Source organism: Tachypleus tridentatus, chromosome 10, assembly GCF_004210375.1.
Source record: "Tachypleus tridentatus isolate NWPU-2018 chromosome 10, ASM421037v1, whole genome shotgun sequence".
Classification (NCBI taxonomy): Eukaryota; Metazoa; Arthropoda; class Merostomata; order Xiphosura; family Limulidae; genus Tachypleus; species Tachypleus tridentatus.
Genome location: NC_134834.1, coordinates 135,811,571 through 135,831,784, shown reverse-complemented (window position 1 = coordinate 135,831,784; position 20,214 = coordinate 135,811,571). Strand labels below are relative to the sequence as shown.

Below are 20,214 nucleotides of genomic sequence, written 5' to 3'. Positions count from 1 at the left end.
TGTCCTCATAGAAATTCTAACGTCCAAAGTTAATTTATTAAAGTTTGTAATGTGCGAAATCTGTAGTTTTCCGAATAATTTTGTTTGTTTTGAATTTCGCACAAAGCTACTCGAGGGCTATCTGTGTTAGCTGTCCCTAATTTAGCAGTTTAAAACTAGAGGGAAGGCAGCTAGTCATCACCACCCACCGCCAACTCTTTGGCTACTCTTTTACCAACGAATATTGGGATTGACCATCACCTTTTAACGCCCCCATGGCTAAAAGGGCGAGCTTGTTTGGCGCGACGGGGATGCGAACCCGCGACCGTCAGATTACGAGTCGCACGCCTTAACACGCGTGGCCATGCTGGGCTCTTTCCGAATAAATAAGCCTTTGTCACAATTACAGTTTCCGAGGTTTATAGCATACTGACTGTACAAACCAACAATGTTTTTAAACTGTCTTTCTGCGTGATTCGATGTCTACAATTAGGCGCGATTCTAAACAATCAGCTTGTAATAATACTGGTAATCACTAGTATTTTACATACACGCACATTGTACATTGTTGATTCTTTTTCTCTGAATAAATTTAGAGAGCAGGAGATACTTTCGCAATACACAATTAACAATATACGTTACATACGTTTCTAAATATATATTTAACTGAAACAAACTTAGGTAGTAAAATAAATATATAGCAGAAAATCCGTTACATATATTGTAAAGGAGAACACGTGTAGAAAACAGTAGTCATCATGAGAAAATGTAGCCCCAGGGTTAAAATTTTGAAACAAGGATTTTCAGTAGTTATATTTTCAAGAATTGTATAAATCATACTTGTAGGAGAAAATTTATTCAACATTTTCCAGTTGAAATATGGACATTTAAGAAATCTGGCCCGTAAGTACATGGATTTAGAATCGTCGGCACTAAGGTGAACTGGGGCGTTGTATATTTAATTCATATAGTAATTTTAAGTTATATTCGCCACGTCTAGCCAAGTATATCCACTTTGCGATCCCTTCATACACCACTGAGAGGATTGTTTGTACGATAGTTCTAGTATTATTGTTAGAAATACAATGTCATTTCCAAACGTAGGCCTAACAAAGCACGACACTGTAAAAGTGATTTAAAAGCGTTTATAAACATTTAAAGGATAAAATAAACTGATTTCGTCTCATTAAGTGGATGTATGTCCAATTAGTTTGAACTTGTAATCGTAAAGGACCCACAAAGAAAAATCTGCGTTACAACAACAATTTGGATCTTACTCAATTATCCGAAGGAAAATTAGTGAACCTTAAGATTAACACTTTCTTCATTATTCCTGTAGTTATTGTTTGATTTACTAATATTCCAAAAATCTACTCTTGTAAAGAAAGTATAGAATCACCATTAAAGCAAAACATTTGTCAAAAGGAGAACTTTCGGACATAACACCTATTACACATTTTTATGTGAGTAGTCTAATAAGACGAGTGACTTTGTTTTCACTTAAATTTCTATCCAAACTCAACCAAACGTTTTCTGTAGTATAAATTTTCTGTTTTTAGTCTACAGATTACATAATCCTATTAATACCTTGTTCTTGTTGTTTTAGTGCAAAGCTTCTCAACGGGATATCTGCTTTTATCCAGTGAGGAGAATCGAACCCTAAATCGAGAATGATAAAGCCGAAAACTTACCATTGACCAACTGAAGGACATCTTTATGCCTTCTGCTCATTCTTCTATAACCTAGTCTAAATTCTAATACATTTAAAATTCTCACAATGATAATGCTCATATCATGCAGAATAAACAAAGATACACAACTGTTTGTTAAAAAACTCGGATGCATTCAAGAAGAGAAAGTTGAAAAACAATAATGATAAAAACTAGCATAAATTTAATTTTCCAAGAATGCAATTTGGCGTAATAATACGTTATAGCATCATGATAAAATTTAAAATAGCAAAAAAAAAAGTAAATATGTGTCAAATGACGTTTTTGTTCGTAGGTGATAATATGGCGTCTCCCATAAAACCTTGGGAAGCAGCTCGTCTTAGGCAAAATGTACAATATACTGATTGGTAAGAAAATAATTTGTATTTTTGTACATTCCTTCAAGTTTAATCGAATAGAGTTTCCGCTGGATTTGAAGGTTAAAAGATTCAATGATACCATGACAAACTTTAGTATTATTACTGTTAATAAAATTATTATTAAAAGTCACTTAGGCTACACATTCACTGAACCACTTTTAATTACAACCTACATGTCCAGCAAATAGTAGTACTGCATTTTAAGTACGTTTAATCTATTGACCTAACAGGAAAATTTTGTAAAAAGGCTTAAATGCAGCTCAGTTTAAACTTTAATGAGTTATCTTAGAAAGAAGTATTTGCTTCCAATTTTTCGTAGTTCTTTGTTAAATTTAACTTTGTACTGTTTTTACGGATTTGTTTTTTCCATTTTCATATTTCATGTTCGATTCACTTATTACAGTTTATATAACTATAACGGCATAAGGCACATATAGGTATCCTAACTGCTTCTAAAGAAAATTTACAGCATTCTTTGCATGCTAAATTGTATTTAAAATATTCACAGGTAACTGAAACATCGAGTTTCATTGGAGTATATATATATATATATAGACGTGATCTATACTATAGATGATAGAATGTAGATTGCCAATTACATGAATACACTAAGGCACTTTTGTCAAATTTTCAGGTGAGTTTAATGAGAATAGTTAGGTGAACACAACAAAGGTCAAGGTGATAGATCATTAAGGAAATTAACTTACAATCAAACTCATCCATTTGCTTTAACCATGATACAAAAGTTGAACTGGATGTATCTCTTCACATCCATATTCTATTCAGTCACAGTTTTTTAGTAATTGACAAAATAAATTTTTATAATTTTAGTGTAAACAATAATTTTACATAAGAATAATGATATTTTATGAATTTATCACAGTGCTAACGACAGGTGCCACAAATGCCCTGATCAGCATTAGAATTAAATCAGTTTCTGTATAGTGAAATAATCTTATATTTGTGTAATGATGAGAAACCCACTTGAAGTAAAAATATATCTTAGGACAGTTGGTATTTAACACTTTTACTAATAAAGCAGACAACAATGCTTCAACCTTCTTAGTTCGAAATGTTGTTCTATGCTTTATTAGTAAAAGTGTTAATACCCATACCAGCTGTCCTGAGGTATAATCTTTTATTTTTTAAAATATGTATTATTATGTCCAATATCTAATAATCATTCTGCACCTGATGGCAATCAGATCTAAATGGTTTATAGTTATTGGTCCTATATTGGGTTGGTAATGGTATTCTTGATTACTGAATGTGTGTTATTTGCTTATTAGTACTGAGTGCATATGTGTGTAATGTTGGCTGATTGTTGCTGGAATAGTATGTATTGTTTTCTCATGGTTATTCAATCAGTTTTTACAGTTCATTTGTGTTTACCAGAAGAACTGCTTAAAAAGTGAAAGGGATATAAATATATGTATGGCTCTCATGTAGGAATGAATTAGTTAGGAGGATCAAGTATCAAATGAAAGAAGATTATCTGGGGTATTTAGAACAATAAGTGGACTGTTTGAACTATGGTGTAGCTTACAGTAGAAGGGTAAATTATACAATAGAAATATTCCCCATTTGAGCAAAGTAGGTAGTAGGATGTTTAAGGAACCTCTGAAGGTATTTTTTTTAAATATTATAAACTAAACTTGTATTTTGAAGAGAAGCCTGGGGAAGTTGAGAATAAATAAATTGATAGGATAGGTAGGGCAATTAGGAGTTTAGAAATAGGAGACAGAACATAAATTAAATAATAGACAAGTCTGTCAGACTTAAAGACAATAACAGATTTAAGGGTAAACTTATATGTCATTATTCTAATGTTAAAGACTGTTATGAAAAGACACAGATGAATTTGGTGTTCCAGATGTAATGGAAGTGTATAATGGGATTATTGGAACTTTTCAAGTTGTAAGTTATTTAACAGTCATTGAAATTTTAATATGAGATGGGGTGGCTTTTATATAAGGGATGAATTAAAAAGTTTTGGGGTTAGTGACATAAAAATGTAGTAGATAAGAGGTTAATCTGTGTGCATATAATCAAAAGGTTTAATAGGGAAAAAAATTTAATTGGCAGTTGTTGTAGGCCACCTGATCAGAGTGATCATGTCATCAAGAAATGTACGATGAGGTTGGGGTTGTTTTGAACAAAAATATTGTTGGAATGATTATGAGAGATTTATTTTTAGGTTCCAAGCTTTTATAGGTTCAAAGGAAGAGGAAGAGAGATTTTAACAAGAGGTTCAAGATGATTTTCTGTATCAGTTGGTGAGAAAGCCAACTGGAGGGATGAAATTTTAGATTTACTGTTAACCACTAATGAGGGGTATGGTTAAAAGATTTGACAAAAAACAAAACTTGTGAAAAGTTACCACCAAATAATTAGATTTGATCATTTTTTAAATGTGGAGATAAAAAGAAATTAAATTTTAATCTGTTTTTTTCTTCCAGCATGCTAATTTTAAGGCCATTAGATAAAATTAAAAAATTAATATATTGAGGTCATATGACACAGATTTGGGAAATCTTTAGAAAATAAATTAATTTTAATTCAAAACAGACAATCTTATAAAGAAGAAAAAGAGGAGAAAGATAAAACTTAATTGATTTACTAAAATCGAAATAGAGAAAAGCATTGATAATTGTCATAGCTTTAAAATGTTTAAACAGATATACAAGTTAGAAGTCTTACAAAAATATAGACAAACTGGGGATTTGGTCAAAGAAAGAAATAAGAAAATTCAAAAGGAATTATGAGAAAAATTTCTCGTTTCTAATGATATATATTATTGGCTCTTAATTCCTATGTAAGTGAATGCTAACTCTTGGTTGATAGATGATTTTGTCATTGGCCCTTGATTGTTTGATGATTATGTTTTATTGGCTCATGGTTACTGAAAAAAGGTTGTTTTTTTCTGCTAGTATAACTATTAGATATATACATTATATCGATTGAGGTATAAAGCCATCTATGATGGAGCAGTTATGATAGCCCTTTTGTTAACACCATTTTAAGGTGCTGTTATGTCCTTATTTGTTTCAATTTTTTAGAACAGACTGGTAAGAAGGAATATGTTAGTTTTTAACTTCCTGTTTAAAGATATAAACAGACTTGGATTATAAATACAGGAATTCAAACCAGGCTTCTGGAATAGCAGCACAGCCACGGCTTCAATCATCAGCTGGATTTCAGCGAAGGTCTGATGTAACACATCTTACAAGTGGTATTTCAAGGGTACCTCCTCCTATACCACCTCGTCCAGAACAGTCTCTGTCAGCATATCGCAGATATTCTCCAGGTTTCAGTTATTCACCTTACAGCAGTCTCTCTAGCCCCTACTATAGTTCCATGTACTCTGGATACCATGGTTATGGTTTTCCTGGACAGTTTGGCTATGGCTATGGATCAGATCATCAGGGAGGGGCAGTAGGTAGCAGTTTTATTCGTCTAGCTGAAGAAAGCTCCCGTCAGGCCTTCCAATCAATTGAATCCATTGTCCAAGCTTTTTCTTCAGTCAGTATGATGTTGGAATCAACATACCATGCTGTGTACAGCTCTTTCCGTGCTGTTCTTGGAGTAGCTGACCATTTTACAAGACTTCGTAACCATCTTGCTCAGGTTCTCACTACCCTAGCTCTTTTTAGAAAACTTATTTGGCTTTACAGAAGATTTCTTTATCTTTTAGGTAAGTTGAGTTCCTGTGACCACATGATTAGTATGCATTTTTATTGTACATAAACGTTTTTTCTGTGTGGAACACCATATAAACAATATTTTAAACATTTGAATTATCTAATTTTGAGACATTAAAACTGCAATTTATTTTAAAACATTAAAATCTTTGGTGAAGAACAAGGTTTAGAAAATGTAATTATTCTATACTTGTAGCACAATTAGCTGTATCTTAAACCTACTCACTCTAATCATACTTCATGAATTGGTGTGCATTTTAATTTTAGCATTTGTTGCCAATTAACTTTTTAAAATAGATAAAGACTATCATCTTAGTTAGAAAAACTGTAAATTCTTTGACTAATACAGTGTTTGTAGAATAATGGATGAAATTTGAAGTATAATATTTTATAAAACAGAGGAGATTCCAATATGCTACTTACCTCCACTCACTTAGTTATTCTTGTCCAGTGCTGGCCGTTGTATGGGAACTTTTCTTCATGCATGCTACTAGTCTTGTGCCTCCTCCCTCCCTTTTGGAATTACAATATTTCAACATGTCTCTCATGTAAATCATCATGCATCATCTCTTAATCAGTTGCAGCATGACATGTTCATGTGATGCATGTGACTCCCTAAACTCTTCTACTGAACCTTCACTTCTTGTTTTGCAGCTTATCATTACAGATGTCTTACTTTTTGTGTTTAATGCTTCCCATGTAACAGTTTCTCTTATAGTGGTTATTTTCCAATTAATTTCATTTGCCCCAGTTTATTGTTGTCTTTATATTTCTGCAATTATGAGCAGATTTATTAAGTTATGAATTCCAAAGTTCACTTTACCACTTTGGGAGTTGCATCAATGACCACTGTTTTTTCAAAGATCTCACATGCAGGCAACCCAACAGTGAATCTTTCTGCTTTTATATGTTAGGAGATTGAACACTATCTAGGTCAACCTTGGTCTCCAGACATTGCCCAAGCTCCTCTTGAATCTGCTGGAATTTTTCAGAATGACAAGAATTTTTCTCCTCTCGGGAGTTTTTGTTTGTTCCTAATTCCAGCCTGGGAAATCATTAGGCCTGACTTGTTCTTCACAGAATTTGTGACTCAATTTGTGACATTTTATACCTTTTTTCTATCTCTTACTCTCCTTGCCCTTCCTTATTACATTAGCGATCTTCTGCACCACTTTTGATATTTCCTCCCTCAACAGGTACATGTGGATCAATTTGTCTTATAATTAAGTGAAAGGATCAGCATCCCACATCCTTCAAGGACTTTTTATCAGTACACCCTTTCTTACCATTGTTTGAACTATTTATTTTTGGCTCAGCAGTTGTTGGTTTCATCATGACCAATTGGATGGGCAGCTCCTGATTTTAATGTTAGTCTCAGTCATGTCCAATATTGTCATCATTATCTTACTGTAACTAACTTTTTATGGTATCTTTCTTTCATACACCTTGTATCAGATGCTCTCCACAGAAATCCTGATAGGTTTATCACAGGTACCCTTCAACTTTTCTCCTTCACATTATCTTGCATTTTGTTCTTGGCTCTGGCATTATATATGTGGTTTCTCACTTTTGGCTCAGATAAATTTACCATCCATACATCTTGCTCCTTTATGAGACGTTATGTCTTTGATACAGTTGCTGGCAGCATCAAGCTTTGGGTGACATCACCCCTTACAACTTGTGTAGCCCATTTATCTCAGTCATGTGCCAGCTATTCCTATTTCTTATCCTTCTAACCTTTAACATTCCTTCTAATAGGGATGCTTTTTTCCCTGATTTTCTCAATGATGTAACACCCCTTGCAGGCAGTACCAGTAACTATCCTGTGCCTTTAGGTCAGGTGGGAGCTCAACTGTTGGAGTCACCTTTATACTGGCTTCCCTTCATCAATGAGTGATACAGTTTCTATCAGAAGGATTTGTTATTCAGTTTCTTTCCCCACCATTTGTCTCTCCTCACCTTATTTCCTTTTCTCCTCCACAAGATTCCATGACATGGCAGTGTCTCTCAGAAGTGGTTTGAGATTTACTATTGCAGCGAGCAATTGAATCAGTTCACAAATTTGTAGGGTTTTTTTTAATTCATGTCTTTTTGTTATTCTCAAGAAAACTGGGTATTGGTTGCTGGTCATTGATTTATCTCACCTCAACTGCTTCATAGCACTTCCCAAGTTTACCTTGTAGCCTTTTCATACTCTGAGATAAGTATTTTCCCAAGGGTTGTGGATGACAAAAATGGATGTCTCTTATGCTTATCACCACATCCTGATAGCAATTCAGTCTCAACTTTATATTCTGTTTTCTATCTCTGGGTAGTTAACCAACTTAGGTACTCCCATTCAGATTTGCCTTGACTCCATGTATGTTTTGTTAAATCATGTGGGTCTTTGCTTATCATCTTCATGCCCTGTAGATTAGATTTCATTATTACATGGTTAACTGGCTCTTTCTAGTTCATTTGGAGCAAGATTTGGCCACTTGTACTCCTTTCTGTGGCAACTCAAGTTGGCTCATTCATGTAATTTGAGAAGCCATTCCTTTGACCCACCTAATACCTGGTACATATTGGGGTCTTTTTTAACACCAATATGAGTCATGCTGTGTTTTTTTCTTTATGTCTATGTTCCATGGAACCTTTAGCTCGCCATGCCCTCTCGGCTCCATCACGAACTGCTAACAAGGTTCTGTTGCTTTTTGGGATGTGGTCTTCCATGGCTGCACTGCTTTCTCTCAGTTTTGTCCATATGGTATTCCTTCAATGAACACTTAACAAACTTCTTCTGCTCTTACCATGCTCATGCATTCCTTCCAGATTCATAGGCCTTTCTGGATTTGGAAAATAATGTGGTCCTCTATGCCTTCATTTAACCTCCACATGAACCACTTTCCTCATGTTCCTTGTTTTGTATATCCCTTAAGGTGTATTTCCTTTTTCTCTTGGTCTGTGGACATCAATGTCCCAATTTGTTTGCTGATGACATTTTATGTACCCTTTATCACCCTACCTGTCTTCTTTATCCTGATTGATATAATTTTTCTATGCTGCCAATACATACTTCTTTGGCACTCACATCTGCCAAACTTCAGAGTCATGTGCATCATGTGAGCATTTCATGCTAATATTGTTTAAAAGAGAATGCATGATGATTTACATGAGAGACATGTTGGGACAGAGTAGTTTCAAGGCTTGTGACATGTGTAAAGAAAAAGTTTCTACTGAATGAGAATAGCTCTTCTTGTGAGATGAGGTAAGGGACTATCAGAAATATATCCAGTATAGCACATCTTTTTGGAGAACTCTGGGTGAGGAAAGTTATTTTTTTCTGGTATTTTAGCTTGGTAGTTAACAATTCATTTTTATAGGAATACGCAAAGAACATCCAGATACAGAAGAAGTGTGGAGCCTTGCATCGGAAGCTGCAACTGTTGGAATGAATGGAGAAAATGTAGCCCAGACTAAGTCCTCCTGGCCAATCATAATGTTTTTTGGTGTTGTGTTCGGTGCTCCATGGTTGATATGGAAGCTTTTGTCATCAGTTGTTGGTATAGAAGCAGGTGTGTTTTGCTAGATTATATGTACATATGCTTTATAAACCATGAATATATTTTGCTTTGTTGACAGTTAACAGTTATAGAATAATTTAATATGTAAATTTGTTGCATTGTTAGTTGTGGTAACTATTATAGAATATTTAACTTGAACAGTTGTTACATTATTCACTAAGTTAGTAAAGAATGATTTTACTAGAATAGCAACAATATTTTGTTGCATTTCTAGTTGTAGGTTCTAAAATGTATATCTTGAGCAATTCCATTATTCCTAATTAATATAATCATTAACTAATGCTTGAAATTGAACAGTTATGATAAAGATTATTCACATTGGACATACTGTCACAATTTAATACTGGATTACCAAGTAAAATGATTAATTGTGTAATATTATTATGTATATAGATCAGGAGAAATGGGTAACAGGAGAAAACAGTCATTATGTAGGAGTAGCAATGTATGATTTCAATGCAGGTTCTAACCAAGAAATATCTATGAAGGCTGGACAGGAGATAATTTTAGCACCACAGGGTGAGTTATATAACATATATGAAACTTTTAATGATTGGTTGTATGAGAACACAAGACAAGTGTACATGACAATAGTGACTGTACCAGAACACACACTAGATTGGCATGAAACTTAGTGATTATTATCAACACACAAAGTGAGTTAATATAAAACTGGTAATTGGTATCAAACATAGGGTGAGATAACTTGAAATTAATGGCTATTATAAGATTATTTGGTGAGTGAAATAGTGATTCTTATCAAACCGTTGGGTAAGTTGATAAGAAATTAGTGACTCTTATAAGATCATTAGTTTATTTGACATTTGAGATTTTATGTGAAATTATGGACCCATAGGTGAGTTGATATGCAGCTTGTAACTTATCAAATCACTGGGTTACTTGATAAGAAACTTTAGTTGAGTTGACATCAAACTAGTAACTATTATCAGTCAACAGGATGAACTTAGTTACTCTTATCAAATCTTTGGGTGAGTGGAGATGAAACTAGTGACTCTTATCAAATTGCTGGGGAGGTGAACATAAAACTAGTACCAGATATCAGACTGCTGGTTAAATTGACCAGAAACTAATTACTTTCAAACCATTGGATGAGTTAATATAAAACTAGTGTTTTTTATCAGACACCTAGGTGAGTTGAGATAAAACTAGTGACTGTTATCAAACCGTTGGATGAGTTGACGTGACGTTTCAGTGGTTATTGTCAATCTATGGTAGTTGACATAAAAAAAACACAGTATATCTATATGAAACACTGTTATTTTTAACAAAGAACCAAACTTGAACAAATGCAAAATAAAAGAAACCAACTTAATTGAACAAAAAGCAGTCCTACACTGAACCCATTCCCTGAGGTACTAAGATACCTTTACTAAGCATGTCCTCTATGTTCCAAACTGTATATGTATTGCTGTGTTTATGTGGACTACTTGTAACAGATGGTGGAACAGTCTTATTGAAAGGTTTTACATTTATAATAAACTTTCTTTCATTACTTATTCAAGCTGCCTCCAAACTTTATTTACTAGGTTATTGACCTATAGAATGAACTGGCTTGAAACTAGTGACTAATAAACCTACTGGCATAATTAACTTGAAACTTTAGTGGCAATTATAAATCCAAGGGTAAGTTGAGATGAAACTAGTGACTTTCATCAAATTACTGGGTTATATAATGTAAAACTTTGGTGGTTTTTCTTTGGAATGTTTAAAAAATAAATATAATTATCATACAGTAATGAAGCACAAAAGTTATAACCAATTGAGAGGGGGAATAATTTTTTTTTATTTTTAGAAAATGTTTATTTCACAGCATACTTACCTCCACTGACACTACGGCTATTTCTCAACTGTTAAAGAATTTCCATCCTTTGCCCATCTAAGCATAGGTCTAATTTTTTCTTACTTGCTCCAGTCTTTTATAACCCACTTAATTTCCCCTGGCAATATTTGTCTCATGACACTCTCCACCTTTATCAATGCACCTTCAATCCTGGTACTGTATGTAAGCACTTCATTCAGATAATATTATCACTTTATCTTGACATAGCATTCAGGAACATGTTTCTCTGCACTGTGACTGTTAGAGACACTTTTAGTGATTTTTTTTCATCACCTAGTTAATTTTTGTAAGAAAAAAAACATATTTAGCAAAGTGACATATAGCAGGAACTCCTGAATTACTGTTTCAGGGATAGAGGCTGATCAGGTTTTCCCTATTCCACTTCTTGTACATAACATTGCTTAGCAATTGAAGAGGGAGTTCTCTCAGTTGAGGCTGTGACCTGATTCAGAGTGAGATGGAAACATATTCAGTCCAGTGATGTTTCTCCAGGGGTCTCTGACAATTCTGGTCATTTTGAAGAGAATTTAGATTCACTTTTTCCAGTATCTTCCTTCACTAGGTCTGCTTCTCATGAGGTCAGTCTCGGTCAACTGTCTCTGGTTCCCTTTAGTCAATTGATCAGTAAGATGTGTGATGTTTTGGATCTTTTCCCAGTTGCTTTTGAATCTGTGCTTTCCTTGAATGCAGAAAAGTCTGAGAGCAAAAACTTAGTTCTTATCCATTCCAAGATAATGATGTTTATGCAAGGAGGTTTACCATTCAGTTACATGAAAGGATAGCTTTGGCTTATCACCACCAAGGAATGCATACTTAAACACTCAAAGAATAGGCCTACTTCTGAGTCTGTAATCATCCTGAATGGAATACAATTTTATAGAATTCATTTGACCCTAATTACAGTTCTCAAATATCATTCCTTCAATGTTTGTTGAAAGCCTCTCAGTAAATGCCACATCAATTTGATGATGAATTGACAACATTTTTCAATGAATCTCTTTTGGTCCATGATGGACATTTATCAAAGGAAATGGTATATATATCAACAATGTTGTCTCACAAAGAGTTTGAACCCATTTTGTTCAGATGTGTCAGCCATTGGTGGTTTTGTGACCTGATGCTGTAACAAGGGTTTAGCATTTTCTATGATCATCTTATGTAAGATTGCTTTGTTGATTATCTTTAGACACTTGAAGAGACTGATATTATTTGGGTCCCTAGTGTTTTCTGGCCACCAAATTGTTTCTGGTCTTGCATCACAAAATATAATTTCAATTACTAACTGGGATATTAAGGTGGTATTACATACTCTGCCTCAATATCTGTTTGAGCCCTTAGCCTCATGTCATATATTACCCTTCCCTTTAAGTTTTATCTTTTTTTTTTGTTGCTACTTGCCTGCAGACATTGCTGGTTGGAGTTGTTTGCATTGCATTTGCTAAGGACTTTATCATTCTACCTACATTCTTCTATATCCAGACAGGGCCTTCTCACTGATTCATCTGACTGCTGTTTCTCACCCCTATGACTGCTCAGATCCTGGTTGTTTGTTCTGTCCATTTAAGACCTTGAAGTTTTATGTGACTCATACTAACTCCTTCAGAGGTGATAGACAATGACATTTTATTTATTGGGATCTTTCAGTTCCCCAGGGTTTATCTTCAGTTATATTTACAAAGTTGATTTGAAAATTGATCCATATTTTTTATTCTAGGCTCTATTTAAAGTTGAGGAGATTTCTGTAAATCAAGTCGCATTAAGTTTGTAACATTTTTATGTCTTAGCAGCTCAGCTGAATTGCCCACTGGAAGATTTTATGTAGGCTGGATCTCTCCCAGTACTTTTATCTCACTTTATTTGCATGATATGGCAGTATTATCTAAGGGTTTCCAACTCCCTTCTGTAGCTATCTTGACCACATCAGCTAGATTGTAAGGTGAGATGAATATTTTAATTGCTTCTTTTGTCTCTAATTTTCACTGTCCCTTACCTCTTTTTCATGGGATCCCACTCTATGATGAGTGTTGCCCAAGCAAGCATGCTTTATCAAACCAATTTTGCATTAGCAAACACTAACTCAATATCTTTTGTCTAGGATCCAACAGTCTCTGTAGAAATGAGGTATTCCATAAGACCTTCTAGAGTCTGTCTGGGCAGTATTACTGTACTATGTTCTACTGCCACTCATAGACTATCCAAGGGTAATGCATAAGGAGATCCTGCCCATCTTTGCTAATCATTGTATTAAAAAGTTTGGGTCAGTTTGGTTTAAAAATTTGGGAACTTGGTTCACCTATTGCACTGTTTCTTAGGACTATCCAATGCACATTACTTTCCAGATTCTGCTAATGGAGCTAGGGGAGTCCTAAAATGCCTAGTTTCCAGTCATTGGGGTTGAGGACAGAGGTTTTTCCTTCTGAGTGTTAGAGTGAATTTCCTCCACTCTTCAAGAAGAGGACAAAGTTGAAGCCTTTCTACTTAAGTCTTTGGATTCTTTTTCCCAGATATTGGTGAGAGAGGCATCAACCTATATGGGAGCTTACTTGTAATACCATTTCAGATTTACATTTCCCACTTGGTTTGGGAGTGAAGATGGATTTTCATAGTTCTGTATTATATGAGTCTTGTTTCCTCAGGTTAAGTATGGCATATAAGATTCTTTCATTCTAAGTATGGGCTTCTTTAGGTTGAGGAGTTTTGTCCACTTATTGTTTCTTACCTTTTCTTCATGATTCCAGCTGCTCAGATGCATCACTGTATGGCTACAGGTTAGGAATCCACTCATAAGTGTATGTGTATATACATGTGTGTGTGCTCATGTGTGTGTATGTGTGTTATTGCTCTCCAGTTGTTCTAGCTACCAACATGGGATATAAAGACCCTTGCCCTATAATTCTAACTCCAAACAATGGAACATCAGCTATCTGGTTGGTGTCTAGCCATTAGTGATTATAGGTCATGTGAAATTACACCCTCAGTACATCAGTTAAGTCCCAGGTGAAGATCATGCTTGTTCTGGATGTAGTGTGATTCACCTACTAGGGTACCAGTCTTCTTTTGGCACACTCATTATACATGCAGACGTTTTCTGTATGGATAATGCCTCACCAGTTCCTTCACCTTATCAGTGTGGAATTCCAGTTGTAGTGTGAGTGAAAGAAGTATGTTTAGGAAGTTAACATTTCTTTAAATTGAAAATGTATTTCCAGTGATAACTCCATTCAAACTCTCCTGCCCTTCCTCTATTCTAAGAGCCAATGTTAAAAACTGCAGGTGGAGTCAGTTTTGATAAAGTGATAACATTATCTCGGTGAAGTGCTTATATACAGTACCAGGATAGAGATTGAATTGACATAGGTAGAGGGTGTTACAAGATGTATATTATTAAAGGTGATTACATGTATAAAAGACTGGAGAAAGTGAGAAAAAAATCAGACCAATGTTTAGATAGTCAAAGGAAGGAAACCCTAGCAGTTGAGTAATAGCTGTAATATGAGTAAGTATTATTGAAGATATATTTTTGATTTAATTTATGGTAAATATAAGCATTTTCAATTGAATCTACTTATTAAAAATTGATACTCAGAAAATCAAAGTTAGAAAACATAATTTGTGTTGTTTTACTTAATGTTAAGTATCTTAATATTTTTTTGACTGTACCAACAAATTATCTTAGGATTGAAGTGTGTTAATTGTGGCTATATTTAAGACTTCAATAAAATTTTTCCTCCTTTTCAGAATTACAACCAAGAACTCGTGACTGGGTTTTAGCTACTGCTGACTGTAAAATTTCTGGACTAGTACCAGCCAATTATGTGAAAATTGTAGGAAGGAGGGCAGGATTGAAGAGTCATCTTAGTTCCAGATGTTTTGCTGAACCAGAACAGGGTAGCCAATTAGATACAGATGTGGCAGTGACATCTAAAGATGCTAATATTTCTCAGTGTAATGCATCAGCATTGGCCAACGATTCTAAATTTGTATCAAAATCAGTATCCAGCACAGTGATAAGCAGTTCCTTACCTAAACAGTCCACAGTTAACAGTAGTTTATCATGTGTACCTGAAGCTTCTGGCTCTTCTCAGGTTAATTCAATGACACCTAATAACATGGGTGGCTCTATCCATTAAAGTTAATTTCAACATTTTGAAGCATGTTTTTTTTTTCTGCTTCCAAAAAACCTTGTTTGAAATATTCCTTTTACATTTTATTGTTGTTAAACCTGCACTTATGATGTGAAAACAAGGGCAATATAAGTAAGTAAATTACATTTCTATACCTTTAGAAGTTAAAATATTCCTTCTCCAATGAGTTCTTTTACAATAGTTTTTACTTTCTGTAATGATAGTATTAAGTTATTTATTCTTAACAAAAACTTTATAATTTGGTAACATCTGGTTGATGGTATCAGCTATGTAGATCAAAAAGTGGGTTTCTAATACTTAAATTATGAACCATCATAGATACCTTGAGCAAGATGCACTAAGATAAATTATTACTATAAATGAAAACTGTTGACTGTGACTCCATCTGTCATTGGACACATACAAACAATTCTCCTTTTTCATCAAAACTGAGAGTAAAAAGTTTTTGTTAAGAAAAATCAAACTTATCCCTTTATTAAGCTAATTGAAGAAAACAGTAAAACAGAGAATTAATAACATACTTATTAGTAATTTTTAGTGACAACTGCTTGTTCATATTCATTTTATAAATAATGTTAACAAAGCTGAATTTAATGGGAGATAATTTTGGCATCATGTTTATCTCGTAATTCCACAATAATATATTACACTTTTACATCATTACTTTCCAAGTGGTGAAACTATTGGAATACCAAAACAAACTGTGTATTTTTTTTTCTTCAAGTAACAAATAACAGTTTTTTATCCAGCTTCACATTAAAGCTCTGTTGTGTTATATCTATCATGCAGTCTTGATTCATTCATGAGTATAATCCATGAGCTGGAACACTAATTTTTGCTCAGTGGTACCATTCTAGGATATCAAACTTTATACTAGTATTTTGATAAATATATATCAGAGGGTATCGAAAATGCGTGATAGAAACTTGACAATAGTAGCTTGCTGTTAGAAGTTAAACATTTGTGGTAGGGGTTGCACTGTTTTTTATCGTAATTCAGTATATTTCATATTCATGTATATGAAGGTAACAGTTCCATCCAGGAAGAGACTAAAAGTTTAACAACATGCACATGCAAGCAAAGACTACAGTTTGACCTTGACAAAACATTTAATAAAATATATATGCTATTTTTTAGTTTTTAAACCAAAAACAAATCTCACTGAAGGCTTGAAATGAACAACATTACTGTTTTTAAATTGAGTGTAATTGTATTGATTGTAACAAATTGTCATATTCTGTCCTCATAAGTTTCCTCTTCCTCATTGCTCTCAAGCCTACGTTTTCAAATATATCATATACTGTTTTATCACTTCTCGTATTTTCACAGGTTTTGCATGTGGCATGTTTTGGGTCCATTTACCATGCATTCACATTCAGATAGCTGATATTTGCATAAGCATTTGCATGCATAAATTCTGTCACCGTATCTGGAGCTGGATATCTTGTCATCCAGTTAATATGCAGCTGCCCCTCTGCATCCAGAATCCAACAAGCCAATCCATAGGACTGAGTACATTGTATTGCTGTTCAAGACTTTGATACCATATAGCTGACTGATAGTTAGCTCTCACAGCATGCAATCAGAGATGATTGCATGGAGATAGTTTTCCAGATTCCATGTTTCCCTTTACTCTGAAGAGGTTGTACCTCAACCCATTAACATCATTGATGGCTGATATGGGTGAATACAGACTGCACATGAATTCTTGGAAGTTCATTTGAAAGTTCTTCTGATATGGTCCAATTTTGGTCAAGTCTTGCAAGTGTATGCAAAAACATGTTCATCAGTATGAAAACTTAATTGATTAACTTAGTATGTGGGTATTAATAACATATACACATAGTGTCATTAATATAAAAGAAATGTATGTCTGGAGCTGGAAATGTTGCTATTTTGGTACAGTTTATATAAGGGAAGGTTTTGCTTTTTGTACAAGTACCATATGAATAATTGTCATTAGAAAAAAAAAAGTATTGTATATCATGCTGAAATTCAAGACAATTATTCATTTACTAAAAACATATATAGTGAAATATTTTGACAATCATATTTTGCTTGTGGGCTCAGCAAAAATACTGTGTCAGAATACACCATTTTTTCATACACATATATGTAGTTTTTCTGTTTTGGTTTTTAAAACCGAAACAGCTAGCTTGAGCTACTCTGTTACAAAGTTCATCATGCATTTTGTATTATAGTTATATATGTTAACAACATGGCCTAACTTTTAGCCCTATGATGCCACAACTTGACAGTATAGCTCATGGACTAGTAGTGCTAATCCTGTTGTAGCTGTAGCCATTTCGTAAGACCTTGAATCACCATAGCATTTTTATTCTATTGTAGCTGTAGCCTCCTTGTGAGACCTTGAATTTGGTACCATAGCATTCTCATTCTATTGTGGCTGTAACCATTTTGTAAGACCTTGTATCACCATGGCATTTTGATTCTGTTGTAGCTGTAGCCACCTTGTAAGACCATGACATTCTTATTCTACTGTAGCTGCAGTCACATTTGTAAGATCTTGAATCATCAGGGAGTTTAAATGTGTTATACATGTAGGCTGCTGTCTTAAGTCTTGTTTCATCAAAAAATACTGCCCATATGTAACTGTAGTATTAAACCTTCCGATACACTAAGCACTGCTTGTGTTACAGCTCCTGTTGTTGTGGGTATGGTGTGTGAAGCCTCACTGATTCCTTGTTACTAACATATTTTATATAACCCTCATTCTCTATATTTGAAGTAATATATTCATTTTTTTTTACATTTTAACATGCTTAAAATTGAGTTTGTAATCAAAGTAAGGGAGTGGTTATATATATAGAAAAAGAATAATAACTGCACAATTATTGTTCTATACATACACATCTGTTAAAAAATGAGTGTTATCAAATAAAAAGAGATGTGTGTAAACTAATGTATCCTTTGTGATTGATATTGTGAAATTTACTATTTGTATATGTATATATATATATATAAATATGGGTTAGTAATATTTTTATGTAATTTCTTAAGCTGTATATTAGAATGAGAAAGTAGTGTCTAAACATATTTCATTAAAGCTCTGTACATGCCACTGTGTTTAGAAGTTTATTATAAATCAGCAAAAGTGTGTATATAATTCAGTATGTTGAATAAAAATGTAAAATTATAAGATCAGTGTCAGATAGTAATTTGCTTATTTAGATATTGAATATAATTAAACAAAAGCTTCATATAACAACTGTTTGTAAACTGAATCTTTCTAACTGACAAAGATTTAAGATATAAATGTGCTAATGTAGATTTTTTTTGTAGAAAACATAAATCAAGACATCAATTTAAGAATTGGGCAATTTAATCAATGTAAATGATTACCTATGAGCATGCATTATATTGATTAGTGTCAAATGAACTAATCAGTTAATTGAAACTACAGTCAAACTGATTAATGTCCTGAAAATAATCAACTAATAGAAACTAATAACTGATTGTTATGGAAATATTTAAAGTTATGGTTATTTATTGTTATTATCATTGATTATTCGAACTATTACAGAAATGTATTGCTATTATGTTTGTTGTTAAGTACAAATCTATATAATGGGATATATATATTCTGCCCATTGCAGGTATTAAAACTGATGATTGATAGGTGGGAAACTTATGAATCAAGTGTCTAAGGTTTGATTTCCATTGCCACCACACTTACTTATTTTGTCTTTGTCAGGGCAATATTTTTTTGTCATTAACTTTGAACTGATGACTAGAGGGAAGGTAAATTATTGGCAGCACCCAACACCAACTCTCTTTGGCTACTTATATTTTACATGAAATGTAAATTTTCTTTCTTTATGTTGCATTGTATTTTGAAGTTATAATTACATTATTGTATTATTTAAGGTATCGATTTTGGGAAGAAGTTCTGATTCCTCCATATTTTTTTTATGTTAATACAAAAAAACAGCCAAAAATACCCTTACACTATCATTAGTTTTCAGTGTTCTTATGTAATTAGTCTATTAATTACAATAAAATCTATTTTTGAGTTTTATTAAATCAACATTAACCCCTCGGTGTGGATTCCTGTACGTGGTGAGGGGACCTCCCAGGGAAGGTTCTGTTCTATCTGGTTACCTTCTCTGGGATCTAAACATCCACCCACGTGTTTGCAGTATGCGTCCCGTGAAGGGGAGGAGAGGATCCTGGTGGTTGAGGGGTCCAACCCTAACACACCACTTTGGCCTTGAATTCCTGTAGACGGGCGGCCTTTGGGTGGCCCCCCTTGGGTCAATCGGCTGGTCCACTTGGGCTAGAGTCAACCAAGTACCAGTGTTGGAAGTTCTCAACGGGTGTTGTGGACATTGTGCCTGATGCTGGTGTTTGGGTATAGTGCTCACGAAACCCTGGCGTTGCTGCATTGTCCTTTGCGTGACTTTGTAGTCGCCCCTTGTAGGGCTCCATGGTGGGTGGGGTCAGTGGGTACCGAAATTTTTTTTTTCCTATGGATCCTCTAAAAAATTTAAATAAAATTGTAAAAAAACAATCAATGGGTAAGCGACCACGTCTTGAATACTCAGGACAGCAATCTTCAACATCAGTAACACACGTACCTCATTTTCTTGTATTACATTCTCTTTCAGAAAAACCTTTAGGGCAAATGTCCCCTTTTTTTATTCAAAAGGGACTAGAGGGAATTGCTGGCTCTCCAAACACATCCCAACACAGTGAACTCCTCTTGAATTCAAAGGCAATTGGGGATATACCTATTGAGGTTACACCCCATGCTACCTTGAATTCTTCACGAGGAGTTATTGTTGAAAGGGATTTGAAGAACGTTCCAGAGTCAGAGATTCTCGCTGGTCTCTCCACTCAAGGAGTTTCTGCAGTA

General features: G+C 34.1%; 1 protein-coding gene across 1 annotated transcript; it reads left to right on the top strand.

The window, feature by feature from the left end:
- Window positions 1-1,911: 1,911 nt before the first annotated feature.
- Pex13 (peroxisomal biogenesis factor 13) lies at window positions 1,912-18,498 on the top strand. Its single transcript, XM_076463900.1, has 5 exons — window positions 1,912-2,056; window positions 5,206-5,762; window positions 9,132-9,323; window positions 9,726-9,851; window positions 14,932-18,498. The coding sequence occupies exons 1-5, from the start codon at window positions 1,920-1,922 to the stop codon at window positions 15,321-15,323; spliced, it is 1,404 nt and encodes a 467-aa protein (XP_076320015.1). The 5' UTR covers window positions 1,912-1,919; the 3' UTR covers window positions 15,324-18,498.
- Window positions 18,499-20,214: the final 1,716 nt, after the last annotated feature.

Excerpts from the sequence above, each read along its gene's own strand:
- Pex13 (XM_076463900.1), top strand. The coding sequence starts at position 1,920 with ATGATAAAATTTAAAATAGCAAAAAAAAAAGTAAATATGTGTCAAATG. Across the intron at positions 2,057-5,205 it reads AATGTACAATATACTGATTG|GAATTCAAACCAGGCTTCTG; the intron begins GTAAGAAAATAA and ends TTATAAATACAG. Across the intron at positions 9,852-14,931 it reads GATAATTTTAGCACCACAGG|AATTACAACCAAGAACTCGT; the intron begins GTGAGTTATATA and ends CCTCCTTTTCAG.